The sequence below is a fragment of the Candoia aspera genome, chromosome 4 (genome assembly GCF_035149785.1).
Source record: "Candoia aspera isolate rCanAsp1 chromosome 4, rCanAsp1.hap2, whole genome shotgun sequence".
NCBI classification, from domain to species: Eukaryota; Metazoa; Chordata; class Lepidosauria; order Squamata; family Boidae; genus Candoia; species Candoia aspera.
Genome location: NC_086156.1, coordinates 19800050 through 19817504, shown reverse-complemented (window position 1 = coordinate 19817504; position 17455 = coordinate 19800050). Strand labels below are relative to the sequence as shown.

Sequence of the window (17455 nt, the reverse complement as noted above, 5' to 3'; positions counted from 1 at the left end):
GACAGGGCGGCGGACTGGTACGTCCAACTGTACGAGTCCAGCTCCCCCGCCCTCGCCACCTTCCCTGCTTTCATCAAAGAGATGAAAAACTACTTCGAAGACCCCCTAGCTAAAGTACGGGCGAAAAGCGCACTCCAGAGACTTAAACAGGGCACACGCACGGTCCCTGACTACGCCCTGGAGTTCAAAGCCCTCGCGGGAAAGGTCTGCGACTGGTCTGAGACCACCCTGCTGGAAATCTTCAAAAGGGGGCTCAACCGCGACGTTCTCCAATGGGCCCTCTACCGCGACGACCCAGAAACGTTACACGGGTGGATCCACCTTCAGAGGTAGGCAGCGCATGACACAGACTCATACTCTGAACACTTAGCTCTCAGAAAATACCTATAATGCTGGGAAAGGCAGAAGGAAAGAGAAGAAGAGGACAACCAGCAACGAAGTGGATGGACTAAATTACAGTGACAATGAGTACACCACTGGAAGACCTGTGGTCACTAAGAATCAACACTGACTTGATGAAACATAATCAATCTATCAATGAATTGATGGTGATATACTTATATCTGGAATGATCATAGCATATAAGAAGCAAGACAAGCAATTTTCCAAAATAGAAATTTTACTAATATTATTCTGAAGTATTGTAACAAATGGTAAGCAAAACACTTTGATAGGTACAAGATCCACAAAATATATGTACTTTACATTCAGAATTTCTCATTATTTTCAACTTCTAATTAACTGAAATTCTTAAAATATTTCATTTAGTATTTCCCCACTTAAAACAGAATTTTTTTACCTCTCTATTCAGAGCCTGATTTGCAAACCCAACATTAAACCATGTGATATAGTAACTTATTTAATTATTAAAATAAGCCCAAATAGATGCTATTCTTATAGTTTTAATCTACTATTCACAACCTCAGTTTTATTAGTCTACACTTTCAAATGCATCTTTCCTTAACATGTTTGTTGATATATTTTTATTTATATATAAAACAAAATTGAACTCTGGACTGCCATCTGTGCCATAATGAAGCCATTTCACTCTAAAAGAAATTCACTGCCAAATTCTTTCATATCTTTAACCTACAGGATATCTATGTTTATTTCACAGAAATTCAAAATACTCTCCATAAATTTATTTTTTCATTCTATTACCATTTTCCTAGACATTCCAACTTCTATATAGTTGGGGAACATTCTATTTGGCAAAGAATCACAAGGTTCAATAACTGTTCAACTCAAATTCCACAACGAAGTCAGTAGAACCTAACTGCAGAAGTTTCTCAACTTTGAGGTAGCTATTAAATCCAAAACATAAATCTGAACAGTGCCATATGGTGTCTAAAAATTTGCCCAATGATTAAAAATTAGTAATACTACCAGGAACGAGTTTCTTCATAGGATGAAGTTGATTGGCCACCTGCCCCTTAGTTATTTCTATGCTGAGCTGCCAACTAAACAAATCTTGAATAACACTATTTTCCCTGGAGCATCTAATTTATACATCCCAAACAGGTCCAAATGTATGGAAAACAGCTTTGTTTACAAAAATATGCAATAATATGAATGATGATGTGTTATTTAGACACAATCTTTCAATATGCTTTACAAAAATAGATAAACACAAAGTCTCTTTTAAGATGAGCTTGATTCTTGGTGACTTAATGGACATGTCCATGTAGATTTCTTGGCAACAGTGCAGACGTGATTCGCCATTGTCTTCTTTCCCATCTGGCCTACAGCCCTGAAATTTCCTTATTGTCCCCACTCACATACTGAATAGGTTTGGTCCTGCTTAGCTTTTAAGGATCAGTCAAGGTTGGCTAGGTACTGCTGCCTAACTCATCGTCGTCATCATCATCATCATCATCCCAAATCAGTCTACTGCAGGAGGAAGGCCTTTTCATTGAAGGTTATGGACTATAATCTACCATGTGTGTCTGAAGCAGGTTATACGGACAGATAAGTAAGAAAAGGAAAATGACAAGTCTGGATGAAAATCTTCATTAAAAAGAGAATGAGCTTCAGCTATCTGAAAATCAAGTGATAAAGGCTGACAATCTGCTTGCAGTCTAACTGACCAGATTATAAAAGTAAAACAAAATCTGTTGCTGACTGGCAACAAGTATCTCCCATATTAATGTACAGGCTATTGAGTTTAATTGCATCAAAACTAATAAATCATACGAATCATTAACATCTTGCAGTTTACTTGAATGTAAAATAAAGGTGCTTTGCTTTATACTTTTTTTAATCAGTGAAAAAGAATATAAAAGAAGAAAAAGCCATCCTTCCCAATTATTTAATTCATATAAAAGTACATCCAAATCTTTTTACTAGTGAAAAGCACCTAAGATAGCCAAAGTAGGATGGATGGATGGATGGATGGATGGATGGATGTAAATTTAGAACCTCTGAGGTCCCAAAAGTATTTTGCTTTTGCATGCATGGTTATTTAAGACGTATACTACCAATGCAATCCTCCAGAAACAGGAATGAATTAGAAGAAAGCAGCCCAGTGTTCTTCTGCTTCTATTCATTTCAGTAATGTTTGTACCAGTATCTATGGTAAGTATTATCTACATGTTTTCCTGTACATCACTTCAAAAGCTTCATTTATTTTTATTTTAATTACTTATATAAAAATTACTGTCCTGTCTTTCTAATATATATATGCCTCTCTCAAGGTTGATCATTTCATCTGTGTAAGCTGAAATAAGAGACATAGCAAAGCTCTTCCAGAAATTTGAAGAAAACTGAATGCAAGTTTGCATTTTGCAAATGAAGGATACGGAAAGATGCAAGGATAGCCAAAGAGAGAAAACTTTTCCCTACAGAGAAAGAAATGCAGCACTATTGTACAAAAATTTAAGCATCCAAAAGCATCTACCTTAAAAACTCTGATCCATGCATGAAAGCCACTCTATCAACGTGTATTTTAGTAGAAAGCAAAGAGCTTTTATTCACTGCTTAGAATAAGATAATATGGATTTTACTTTTAGCAGTGGTATTTTACTTTAGATTCTCAGCTTCCAGCTCTTTAAACTACCTTCTCTGCTAAATAGTTCCACTTCAGAATTATCAAATTCTCTCCAGGACCTGTAATTCAGTTTTTAATAGAGCCTCCTCACAAATATATGCCATGGATGTCACAGAGCCTTGAGGGATGCAGGAATTGTGAGCAGTAATATTAATGTACATTAACATAATGTAAAAGGTACTCCATTTAGCTGCATTATAAGATCCAATGTAATACTTCATGGTTTCATTTAAAATTTTCAGGAAGTATAAATCAATCTTATCAACCTATAAATAGCTTTCAAAACAAACTGCTTTCATTCTGTTACAATTTGCTTCCTTCCCTAAGAAATCAAACAAAGGATCCATTCCTATTTAGTTTCTTTACTGCAAGACTTTGGGTTCTTTAAAGGCAGACACATTTCATTCAACACTGGGTAAGTGCTGAGCCTCCCTGACATATCTTTACACATGTCAGGAGAATTCCCATTTACCATGGTCAAAACAAGACTTGATACAGAGCAGCTTTTCCATTTCCCTATCATTCTGCCAGCACAAGATTTTTAGTGGCACCTAATATTTCATTAAGTAGACAACTTAAGGCAAGAAAAGACTACCCTCCCTTCACCACAAATACTTGCACAGGTTGAATCCAGGGTTCCTCAGCCATTGTTGAAAGAGGAAGTTGGTGGCAGGCTTGAGGGCCTAAGTGTAGAGAAAAAGCTACATTTTGGGAAACTGAGTGGAAACAGGGTGCTCTCGTAGATTACAATATCCATGCTAGCAGTTCAATGTGCATGAAACCTAATAAAAATGTATGAATCAACAGCATTTTAGCACCAGATCTGGGAAGCAGGGAGTAAATTTCCCCCTTTAGATTGGCTAACAAAATGCTTGAGTAGTCCCCTGCTCCAGAGTTGACTGTCCTGTTTGAGGCACCTGGGCAGTTTTATTAAGTAATTAATCACAGTAGGAGCACCTGGCATGATTCCAGGCTACAACAGGCCATCCAAATAATGTCTGGAGATTCACAGAGAATATTGCACATGCCAGTTGAATAATACATTACAGAACAGGGACTGCAGGAACATCCATTCCTTTGCAGTGAATTCGTTTTTAGAGACCATAATTCAATCAGTTGTGCTGTCCAGAGACAATATCCTAGGTTCAATCCTCAAAATCTAAAGAAAAACATAACACACTCAGCTGGCAGGGCTGAAAAACGGATGCCCAACACTATGAACAGGTTACAAATCTCATTCACGGTAGACTAGTTCACAGAGGACCTTTAGCCATGTGGTCCATCTTTCAGTTTAGCACGATATGCAAATGTATCACCATGTCTTGTTCAACAAAGCATGCATTAAAAACTGACTTAGCATTACACCTGAATGCCAACAAATGAGATCTCTGTGCTTGTGGTTACAGGGGTCTCTTTGAAAGAAAAAATGTCCCAACCTCAGATCTCTGATTAGGAGTGGGTCTGGAATTATGTACAAATTCAGCTTCTGCTGGGGACCCTTGGTAACGTTCACATCAGCTCTCCTCGCTTCAGAAATCCATCTTAATCTACTTCCTCCCATCAACCACAAAATAATTAAAAATAAAGCTCTCAAAAATTATGCTTTGAAATTGTGCACCATTTTTCTTCTAACTCTAGAGAACAGCTGGCATAGCAGAGAAAAGGAAAATGACAACAGCTAATCTGTGGACATGCATACAAAGCAGTTTTCTGAAGTAAAGAACTACCTTAATTATTTTAAGTGCCTTCATGTATTAGAGTTAAGGGAAAGGAACGGAAGGGACAGGAGTGATAGAAAACATTCAGATGGATAAATGACAATCAGATGTGAATAGCAGCTTTGCAACGTGATTCATGCAAATAGATATTTAGCCAGCCTACTAAATGGCTAATATCAGGAGATATTAAAAAGTTACAGGCTGGGATCAAAAGATACCCCTGCCTAAGCAAAGTTACCATCTGCTCGCAACCAGAGTGTGTGTGTTTTGAAATCCTGCTTCTGCCTGAGCCTTATATTCCTTCTAACTCTTCAAAAACAAGATGGGATTCAGCAGGGCTAGTCAGGGAATGGTGGTGGAAACAGAAACTACAGTAGGAAAGAACAAATTTAATTGGAGGGCAAGGAAAAAGTGCAAATTCTTGATTTCAAGGATAAAGAATCATCTCTATTGTTACAGAACATAACATATGCAACTCCTTCTAAGTTTCAAGGAATAAAACAACCTTGTGTTCCCCTTCTGAAACACCCTGCCCCATGCTTTAACTTGGCATTGATTTAGATATGGTAAACAATTGCTGTGGTGCTGCACCTTGTCCAAGAGAACAACTGAATCCTTGGAAACATATTCTGACTCACCAAAAGCTTTCCAAAATAAAAGAGAGAACTTATATTCTTTTCAAGGAGAGACAAACCCTGTACCTTTAATAGGAAGGCCACATAATAGCTAGTCCAACTGCTGCAGAGACCCTGTTCCTAGAGGGGAAAATGCTATAATCCAGACTTCCCCAACATGGGGCTTTCCTGATCTGTTGGGATTGCAATTCCATACAGTAATTCCCATCCCTCATGGCTGGGTGTTGGTATTCCAGTACATCTGGAGGACATCATGTTCAGTAAGTCTGCTCCTACCTTATGTTTTTAAGATATCCAGCAAAAGTTTGGTATCAATAGTTTAGAAATCAACTTAGCAGAGAACATGCTTCTAAGCCAGTCTTCCACAACCTAGGCCAGTGTTTCTCAATTCAGCAACTTTAAGATGTGTGGACTTCAACTCCCAGAATTCCCCAGCCCCAACTGGCCTACGTCCTCTCCAGTTTGTGGAATTCATTTCCCAGAATTCTCTACAAGACTATGCTGGCTGGGTACTGGGGGTGGTTTTCTACACTTCTGAAGATTACCAAGGCTGGGAAAGCCATTCTAAAATGTATGATTCTCAAGCAGTGAAAACCACACCAAGGCTTTAATGAACTTTGAAATATGCCAATGTAATCAACAACAAAATGTTCATACCCAGGGCTGCAACTGGGGGGGGCGGGCAAGTGGGGCATGTGCCCCGGGCACCACACTGGAGGGGCACCAATATTGGGCGTGGAATCCATGTTTGCCCCAGGTGACACAGACCCTAGTTGCAGCCCTGTTCATACCTCCCCTCAACAGCCACATGAAAAGCAGCCAAGTTCCATATATGATATTAGTGTAATCAATCTGGTTCACGATTCTGTGGCCATTTAAGTTGGAAAAATTACTTCATCATCAAGAAAGGAGAGTATCTAGACAGCTCTGGCTATAACCATCACCCCCATAAAGATAAAATTTGCTTTACATTGAGCTTGACTCCTCATGGCTACATGGATACATCTATGTTATTTTCTTGGCAACAATATGGGCGTGGTCTACCAATGCCTTTTCTAGAAAGTTTTTTCAACTTTCCAGTCTAGTCTCAGTCCTGGAATTTCCTGATGGTCCTCTTTCCAAGTACAATCAGGTCCAACTGTCATTTAATTTTATCTGAAATTAGCTAAGGTTGGCTAGGTGCTGCCTTGTATTCTGACACCAGTACTATGGCTGTGAAATAGAGATACTTAAACCTTCTATATCACAACCAAACTCTACTGCAAGATCAGAGGATACTTTTCATGCATTTGATTACAGCTTCCAGTCATTGATTCACTATAATTTAGTTGGAGAAATTATATAATTAGGGGCCAGTGGCATCCTGATGGTACAGATCTATAAACATATCTACAGCAGTTTCATGTACATTCATTAGGAATAGTGCTGATAGTATTACAAGTGTCAATACTAGAGACAGCCCTGACACTAATAAGTAAACTATTGTCCTTCAGAGGTTTTGAACTATTATACCTCCACAATCTCTTCCCATTGGCCCCAGTAGCTGGAGCTAATGAGAGCTGAAATTGAGAACATGGAGGGCACCTGGCATACATCAATTGCCATAGGAGTGAGGTAGCATCTGCAATTATCACTCTCTAAGTTAAGCTAGACAAAAGTGAGCAGTAGTGGTAGACAGCATGCTACAAGACTATAAGACCTAAACTAGCTGAACCAAGCCACAATACCAATAGTCTCTGAAAAAACTAATAGGATCCAAAGAGAGGTTTGTGTCTCTATTTCTTTTTGTAGATCATCAGGATTACTGAACTTTGAATGTTTCATGACTAAGCCAGATCAAACTGAGACTGAAAAAACATGTTTCATTCATAAAAGATGACAGTAGCTTTCCTCCTCACATTCTACACTTCTATAAAGAGAAGACTGGGTCCCAGGTTAATACTGGTCTGAATTACAGAGGTTCCTACACTTTTGCCATCACACACCCCTTTAGTGTAATCCTCATGTATATCACTGTCTACTCATTACCTCTTTGTCAAGCTGGTTCAGAAACTTGTCTGGCACATATTCTGTTATGGTAGTTGTGGCAGACACAAACTTAAATACCTGGTCTTGTCCATATGCTTTTAAATCTACATCTGGATCTTTAATGCTCTGAAACTTTTTACCACATCCCCCACTCTAGTTTATCTGCTTAAGATTCAATTAAATCTGTTGCTTCTACCATGGCCCGTAAGAACCTTAACATCTAGGCCATAGTATCAAGGCCTGAATTAATAACAGGCTAATCAGAAAAATGTCTGCCTTCAACACCTAACTCCCAGGCAACCTGAACTAAAATCAGTGGCGTCTGACTTTTGGTGGATGCATGGTGAGCTAAACACGTCTCCACAGAGAATGGAGATGATGACCACAGCAAAGATCAAAGAACTGGTGAGTAGGCTGGCTCTTCAGAACCTCTCCAGACAAGGAGAGGATGGGAGATCGCCCACACGTGCTCCGCATGGCTGCTCCTCGTGAAGAGACTGCAGGACACCCATCTCCCATGGGTTTGAGTGCCAGGAGACGAAGGGATCAGTCTTCAAGCTCACAATCGCAGCAGTCTTTTAAAGGGCACTAAGTTCACTAAGGGACGCGGTGGCGCTGCGGGTTAAACCGCTGAGCTGCCGATCGGAAGGTCGGCGGTCCGAAACCGCGCGGCGGGGTGAGCTCCCATTGCTAGTCCCAGCTCCTGCTCACCTAGCAGTTCAAAAACATGCAAATGTGAGTAGATCAATAGGTACCGCTTCGGCGGGAAGGTAACGGCGTTCCATGTCGTCATGCTGGCCACATGACCCGGAAGTGTCTACGGACGCCGGCTCTAAGGCTTAGAAACGGAGATGAGCACCACCCCCTAGAGTCGGACACGACTGGACTTTACGTCAAGGGAAACCTTTACCTTTACCTTAAGTTCACTAACCTCGCTTCTAACCACTTTCAGAAATTACTTATCTAACCATTTTAAAGCTATTAGAGATTATCAGAATGACAAGTTTGAAAAGCAATCTGGTGAGTCTATCTTCATTTCTAAAAAAAGAAAAATTAACTAAGTTTAAGAATGTAACGAATTTTGGAATAAATGGCAAAAGCTAAATAAGGCTTTAAACCAAGACAGTTATAGACTAATTAAGGATCCAGACAAATTTGGAAAATTGAAACTTTTTCGATAAGATTTTGGAACTAACTATATAAAACAAACAACTTTTCATGGGAACCAGAATTATTTTGTCTACGGTAAGTCATAACAGAGATTTTGTTGTTTATTCGTTTAGTCGCTTCCGACTCTTCGTGACTTCATGGACCAGCCCACGCCAGAGCTTCCTGTCGGTCGTCAACACCCCCAGCTCCCCCAGGGACGAGTCCGTCACCTCTAGAATATCATAACAGAGATAAGAGACCTTATATTTAAACTGGACACTAGAGGGGACTAAAGATTCCAGGCAAAAAGAAGAAAACAAACAAACCTGCCTTTGGTTCTGATTAGGATTGGAATTTACAAAATGACATAAAACACTAACATTTGAAATACCAAAAAAAAATATTTGAAGAATGGGGCCAGAAATTAGTAGCCACAATATCAACAATATCAGTAATGATGTCTGCTTCTGTGGACAGACTATGTTTAAAGAATGTTAATGAAGGAATGACAGATGTGAAACAAATTTTGCTTGATGCAGAAATAGTGGAATCAAAAATATTGGACAAGACATAGAAGGTATTTAAAGTGGATATACAAGTGACAGGCCAAGAGAATGACCTGGATAAATATCCTTTACTCGATATACAAAAGAAGCTGGCTGAAATTTTAAAAATTAAAGAGGAAAGCAAATGATAAACCAAGAGAATGACGTGGATAATGTCTTTTTACAGGTAGTCCTCACTTAATGACAAATGGTTTAGCGACCATTTGAAGTTATGGCAGTGATGAATGGATATATTTATGCCCAGTCCCCAAAATTATGGCCATTGCAGTACTCCGTGGCCATGTGATCAAAATTTGGGCTCTTGGAAGCCTGTACACACTTACCATCACAGGAGTGCTCCACTTCCCCCACCTGCCTATCTCCCCCCATCTCTGCCCTTTTGGCCACCCCGCATAGTGGCACTCCTCAGCTGAGGCTGAAGTAAAGGCCCAGGGCCTTCAGCAGTCTTAGCAGCCACTATTTCCCCCGGGGCCTCTGCTCCACTGAGGAGTGCCACCTCAAGCCCCACTCTGCAGCCAGCCACCACAGTGCAAAGCCCCCGCCACCCTGTACTCTGCAGGCCCTGCCAAGCCAAGCTGTGTCTTCCACCCGCTGCTGACAAGGCGCACTCAGCCTGGCCCTATGCAAGGCAGTTGCTGGCCACACCAGGCCTTCTTCCTGAGGCCATGCCCACCATTCTCCAAATAGCATGTGCCGTTCTTGCGATGTTTCGGAAAGCTTTTGAAAAGCTTCTGAGGTCTTCTGAAACCTTTCAAGAAAGCCATGCCCACCGTTTTCCAAACAGTACAGCTTTAAGCATTTAAAGGTCCTTGAAATCATTCAAATAAAGAGGCAAAAATGCCAGCCAAATTACTGAAATTAAATTTATTCTACTTAGATTTAATTTGTTTTTCTATCTTACTGAAACCTGAATTGTTATTGATATTATATATTTCTTAGACAGGAAATATTAATAGAATAAGGGCATATAAATAGCAATTATTTTGTCACAATGTTCTCAATCTTACAAGGCTATTTTAAACATGAGAGAGAGTTTTGCCCTTGTTTCCCATTCATTTAGCAGAACTCTCAATTCTGCTTCTTCAACCTAGCGTTTTCCCGCAGGTACAATGTCTGCTTTTCAGATCAACGAATGCCATTTCACATGATCAAACGCAGCAACCGGGTCCAACTGGATATTTTCATGTCCGCATTAAGTATGTCCTGCCACCTTTGCTTTGGTCTTCTGCGCAGGCATTTGCCATCAATGTTAAAGTGGTAGGCAGTGCAGGTGATGGTGTGGGGTGCTGCACTGCCTACCACTAGGCCATAGACGTGGCCTCCCATATTTATAAATATAAGTATAGGAACTACTGAAACTCCATGTTTTGCAACCACAAAACATTTTCTCAGCTCAAAATAGAATGGTAGTAAACAAACAATGAGAATAAAAATAGGGACAACGTAGGAAACACAAACACACAAAAACAGCAGCAGGCTACTTTGATTATTACCTGAAATAATTGAGGCAATGCTTTTACTGTCGTGTAGAACCATATTCCCACCTTACATGGAAGTAGGTCCCGCCATTGTGGTTTTTCCAGCAGTCTACAGAAAATACATTTTAAAATCCAGAAATTATTACTGTTGCTTATACAGTTAATTAGGAATAAAACAGGTTCAAAGTAAGCAATAGCCTATCATGGGAATATGTAAGTAGTTTCATACAGTGTGTAACTGCTAAGGTAGATATCTTCAAGACTGTTTTTGCATGCTAGGCTTGTTTGTATCTCTCCAAATAAAGTCTTCAGCTTTTTCTGATGCTTGCAGTTGAAAAAGAGAGACAGAGATTAAGCACTACCAAACCAGTGTCAAGTGTTGACAGTCAGTTGTGAAGACTGTACTATAAGCAAGCCAATACATAAAAATTAATGTCATTTGCCATTCACTGAAGCATTACTCAGTGATGTCATAAGAATGGAGGATGGGCAGAATGGTCTCTGCTCTCTTATCCTGCATTGATCCAGTTCATGCTCCTGCTGTGTGAACTGTTTAAGCCTTTTATTTCTTTCTATAATTCAACAAAAGAAAAGATGGGATCTTCTGGAGCATTCTGAACGTCACTATTTCCTCCCAAATGGTTTGTCAGCTTTAAAAGCGGAGAGGGAAGTAAAAACATTTTGCTAATCTTTTGCTTCTAAAGCCAAACTGCGTCAAACAAAACCAAGACTAAAGTAATGACAGGTAAATTGCGCAAATAAAGACCACAGCAAGGATCAGGGATTATGTAATACCAGTGAGCATCAGGCCTTTCCATAATTTTTCCCCTGAAACTAAAGCTGGTTTCCTATTAAAGGAGTTCCATCTAGACTTCTGTGCTTCCTGCAAATTCTTCCGAAGTGTGCGTTCATCTCAGCTATACTTTCAAAATTGATTTGCATAAATTATCATTTATACTTTCAGGACAATTTTTAAAATAAAATGTAACCGTTCAAAGATTCATTTCAAGGAATGCCAAAACACCCCCAAATGCTACTTTCAGTGCCTGGTATGCCAAAAACTATTTGAGTCCCTCTTCAATAGAAGGAGCAGTTTTTCCAGGGAAAGAGTTTCCTAGGTACCCACCTTTCACTCTTCTCTACACCAGGTTTCACTTCATCGCTATTCTTTCCTCCAGTCCTTTTCTTCTTCTCCCTCTTTTTTCTACTAAGCAGTTCATCCTGAGGGAGGGAGGAACTGTTAGTGGTTATCACATGAGCATGTTCCACAACTGTTAGAAAGACACTTCAAATAAAAATAGAACAGGACAGGGGTAATACATGGTTTTAAAGAAATCATTTAACAGTAAGTGTTGCCTTGATAGTCATTCCTTAAACACACGTGAACTCCAAATTTTGTCAGTCAGGTATGTACATTCACATTAATCAAACTGTTCTTTTTTACAGTTTTAACTTACTCTTCTCATTCAAAATTGTAATATGAAAATCATTTTAAAAAGGCTTAAATCCTTAAGTACTGCTGAAAATACAAAACTAAATTTGCACATAAATATGTTCTTTTGCTTTCTTTTAGTCAGGAAGGAACCAACATTTAAAACATTTCTTTACTTGTGCCATTTTCCATTCGAACCCTGGACTATTTATCATGTTTACCTATTTATCGATCTGTGGGTATGGAGAGGACTCTTCATTAAGACATTAAAAGTCAGAGTGAATATGAATTTCAGAGTGAGAATAAATTTCAAAATGGGTGGGGGAGAGAGAGAGGAGAAAGAAAAAGAAAGAAAAGGAGAAAGAAAGAAAAAAATGTGGCTGGTACCTTGATGTAGCCCTGGAAATTTTTACTAAGACCATCTTGGATTTTATATTCTGTATTTTATATTTTATATTTATATTCTTATTATTTATGTATATTTGTATTTTATAATGAATCTTTTATTCTTTTATTCACTTGTAAACCGCCCAGAGTTGTCGCAACACGAGATGGGCAGTGAAGAAATACGATAAATAAATAATAAAAACTAAATATCAAGGAAGGGAATTTAGCCTTAAATAGTTTTTCAACTCTGATTCCTTTGGTATCATCATTCAACTCTGATTCCTTTGGTATCAGAACTTGATATTAGAACAGAAACTAAAATATTTATATACTTTAAAATGTTCTGAATCATTTAAAAAACAGCAATTCCTTCATTGTGGGGGAGGGGGAAAGAAAATACTGGAATTTTTGTTTTGGTTTTTTAGAATCATTTTTGTCAGCATACAGTCTGAAAAGCTAATTCAGAACACAGCCTGTGTATCTGTGTGCATGGAAGACAGAGCCTGATCAAGATTCCTGAGCTGGCCCAAGACATTTTGCTGCTTGAAGCAATAACAAGATGGTGACAGGACAGAGACAGCTTGAAGCTGACTGGACAGGCAGCAGGATCTAATTTTCAACATTGTCCTATCATCAATGTCCTCCACTACATCAATGGAGTATTGCACTTGTGGCCCCCTCTACTCTGTCTTCCAACCCTAATTCTTCCATCCGCATCTCCCAGCTGAAGCTACCTGCCTCTCTCTGCCTTTCAACAGATTAACTATTAACAGCGTTAATAATGAGACATTAACACTTAATTCAGAAACCTTGAGCAATTCTTGGCGATTTTAGATCAAGCTTCTTACCAGTTGTTTTTCCAGGTAGATAGACCAAACCACGGCATAATGTCCTACTGTGAGGATAATGAACAGAAGTAATGCCAACTCTTCATTGCTCATTTTCCTCACTCGCCTGTAATAAAATACAGGCTGTCGCCAATCTGGTAGCCCATTGATCAGAATATCATCGTACCTAGAGTAGTAAAAACAAACAAACTCTCATGATGCATTTAAAATTAACCTATTTCCTTTTTTTAATCAGACAGATATAGCTATTTTGTTTCACTCATCAGCTGTTTTGTTTTTAACAGCAAACCCCTACAATTATATACCTTGTCAACATTTAATCTGGGTTCCTAGGATAGATAAAATTTCTAACCAGACTGCTGTGGAAATGTTCACCACCGACTACTTAAAAAACAGGGACTCTGCTGTTCTTACAGCTCCCCCAATTGATTCACTGGAGAAGTGTTTTTTCTCAACAATGAACCACATGTGTTCAGCCTACCTGCCAATCATGGCTCATGTTCTGAGGATAAAAGAATTACAAAAGGATGATTATAAGTGGGAAGGCAACGGCCACCAAAATCATCTACTGGCTATAATTCCATATTTATAGCCATATGTATAGGCAACCTTAATTCTCTAAAGGAGGTTTAGTTTTATAAAACTTTATTTGGAAACTAATTTAGGAATGACTTGTAATTTAATTGGGAACATTAAAAAAAACAAACTGATTTCTAAAAATTAAAAAAGAGTAACTTTAGCCTAATAAGAATTTTCATTTTAAAGGTGGAATTTTCTTCCTTACATCACATAAAAAGTAATTTGGATAATTTTTTATATTTACTCTTGCAAGTGTTTTAAAATGGAAGATTTAAACACCCACCAGACAATATTAATTTCTTACATGCATAAAAATGAATAACTTTCTCTAAAGAAAACAGACAAGTCTATTATTAAAAACAGTTCAAATGGAGACACATTGTATGCTCAAATTAATCCTAAATAGAGCACAGCTCATTGAATATTCTAATCACCCTATTTCCAGTATTAAATCTGCACTAAAGGCCTAATTTGGTGCAACACATTGACCAAAATATTTTAATTAAAAATATTCTGAGTTAGTTGCAGGCCTAATTACAGGAATAGAAATAGGGCCTATATTGTCATGCAGGTCAGTAGGACTCAGTAGTAGGTTTTTCTCAAGTAAATTGACCGATCCAGGAATAATAGTGCAGCTGCTAAACTGCCAGTCTTGACATGTAAATCAATTTAAATGCAACAACTGCAGTAGCTACTTTGACAGTTATTAAATTGATACCTTGGAGATATCTTAACAGAGAAAGCTGAACTTTTAAAATATCTTTTTATTTAAAAAATCAAATCAAATTTTGATTAAATATCCAGGTCATATTGTTCATCAGAGCAAAATATGCATTTTATTTCTATTGTTAAATGTTAACAAACATATATTATAAAATTGCTTATGTTAGTTGCTATATGTAAGATTAAAAAAGCAGAATAAAATACAGCTTCATAAATTTACTTGAGGTCTTTAGCTGAGACCATTACTAAAAGGCTTAAACTAAAATAATACACATACAAGCGTTTTCCACTGCATTCGATGGATTTGCTTTTAAGTAAAACATGCATAAGTTTTCACCAAAGATTTTTTTCCTTCCAAAAATAAAAAGAATCTCAATATTTTGATTCAAACTGTCTTAAATGTTACATGTTTTTCTGACTATATCAACAATCTAAAATTGAAACACTTAACAAAAAGAGAAAAAATAGTACAGTTTGCATATAAACTAGAAATTTCAGCTTAAAACTGTTCAAACTAAACCAAAACAAAAGTTCCTTCCAATACATCTATCAAATACTTTTTTAGAAAAACAAATCCAACCCATTAACAATTGTCCACTAATAAGCAAGAAACCAGTAAGATTATTTTTCAAAAGTTGCACAATCAAAACTGAGGTTCACAACTTGTGTATTTTTAAAATTTGCGTGCCACCATTCAAAGCCAAGTTTTTCTAAGATGGCTTTCAGTAAATTAAAATCACAGATAAAAATGTTGACTGTTGAAAAACACAATTCATAACCAATAAAAACAAGAGCCATAGTACTTTTCTTCTTAAAACACATTTTATATATTTCCAAATTTTATGCAAGAAAATCTCACATGCTAAACACACTGAGCACTACTTGGTATTTACCAGGCTCCGTCTGCTATTCTGAACAAAAGTCTCCAAGGATTTAGTTCTAGAATCAATGCTCTATTGATTTTACTATCAATGAACATTATGGCTCACATGACAGGCCATTTTAAGGGAAGATAGCTTCTATTATATCCCACTTTTTAGAATATATACTGTCAAAAGATAAATCACTGCATTCTGTGGCAATTAAGGACTATATTTAAAAATTAAGCTGTCTGCTTAATTTTTAGGAATACATATAAACAATGATCCTTAGTCAGAATCCTTTGATAATTTTAATCTTGTTTTTCACATTTAGGAAATTAGTTAATTAGGAAGTATGCAGACAATTCATTACAGTCCTTGTTTGCAGAAATCAATCTATCACATAGAATGAATCTTCAAAGGCATGCAGGAGAATGAAGCATGTAAGCAAATTGTAAAGCAGTTTTTTCTGTCCTCTCCCATTTGGCCTTCCTATTTTTCTCTTTTCAAAATATGAATATAACATAGAAAATAATTCACTACGTTCATAACTAGTATGTTAGAATAAAGCCCCCCCCCCCAGTATTTCCCCAAACCAGAGTTTATTTTGCAAAAGATTCAGTTGCCAAACAAGAAATTTGGCATTTTGCGCTTCTCACATTGTGTTTAGGTGGCTCAAAAGGCTGTTTAATGCTAGTATAGTGTAACTATACTAGCTATCAAGCTATCACATGTGAACATTCAACCCAGAGCTACAGTCCCTGTTTAATTAAAATTGTGACATGGTTAGAATTGCAAACCTATCAACAAATTTAACTGAATCTTCAGTGAAATCAACATTTCATTTCCACAACTGTGTGTAGAGAATAGGATACTAATATATAACATTGGGGGGGGGGGACACTTCCTTTTGTGTTTTTTTCTTGCATTTGTTTTGCAAACACACACACACACACAATGTAAATGAGCTCCAGAACACTTCCATACTTTCCATATGGTAGTTGCAAAAACCTATTCATTACAAAAAAGGTGCTAGGGTATACAAGCCTGGTGTTGGAACAATTATTTTGATGCCCCACCAATTATTTTGGTCTGGGTAATCTGTCTACAAGAATTTTAAAAAGCTATTGATGAGTTTAAAAGAACACTATGAAAAAGTTATTAAAACTGAAAAGAGGTTGTTCTAATAATTAACGCTTTTAAAGAAACAGTGTGCTCAGATTATACTTTTTAAAAAATCATCTAATGAAAGGGAAGTAATTTGTTGGAAATCAACCTAATTTCATCTACATATTAAAGCCAGGCAACAAGCTATAGCACATTTACATTGTAATACTGCAGCCAATGTAACTGAATTAAAAGTAACTCCTACTATCAATCCACATATAGTAGAGATCAGGGAAATGTTAAACATTTTACCTGCTGCTCATTCATCTACTATGTGTAATAGGATACTAAACCTTTGGGCATCGTGCAACAGGAGTTTCCAAACTACTGTTTATCTTCCTCCAGCTTCAGAATGCAGGCTGCTTGACAGGTGAACAATTCAAAAGTTCAGCCCTTATACCAGCTTCTGTCTCACCTGCTCTGGAACCAAATGTTCAGATTTCTTGCGAGTTGGCAACTTGGTTCTGTGCAAACCGATTTAGAACCAGAAGCTCAATCCTTAAAAATTTTGGTACATATTTCAAATATACTGGTTTTGTTTGCAACCTTGATACTCTGTGGGCAAGCCATATTTAAAATGATATTTAGAGCATATAAAGGAAATGGAACAGCTGCTCCCTGAGCAAGTTATTTTGTCCATGGCAAAAAAGGCTGAAAAATTGAAATAGCTGAAGATTCTGATCCAAGTATTATGTTCAAACTTTAATACCATTAGGGCCAACAAATCTGCAGGAAATTAATTGAACGAATATATTGTACAATTGGTAAAAATATGCTTTAAGGGGGGGAAAGCCTTTGAAAACCATTGGTTGTCTCTTGATTAGCTGTTATTTAAGAAA

The 17455-nt window shown here is 37.6% G+C and overlaps 1 protein-coding gene across 1 annotated transcript in view; it reads right to left on the bottom strand.

Annotated features, from left to right (window-relative positions):
* DNAJC1 (DnaJ heat shock protein family (Hsp40) member C1) overlaps positions 1-17455 on the bottom strand; it is a 103015-nt gene that overhangs the window by 59804 nt on the left and 25756 nt on the right. Inside the window, exons 4-6 of the mRNA XM_063303537.1 lie at positions 13288-13453; positions 11747-11841; positions 10636-10729 (exon numbers count right to left, since the gene is read on the bottom strand). Coding sequence (XP_063159607.1) covers positions 10636-10729; positions 11747-11841; positions 13288-13453 — 355 coding nt within the window. The remainder of the gene's footprint in view (positions 1-10635; positions 10730-11746; positions 11842-13287; positions 13454-17455) is intronic.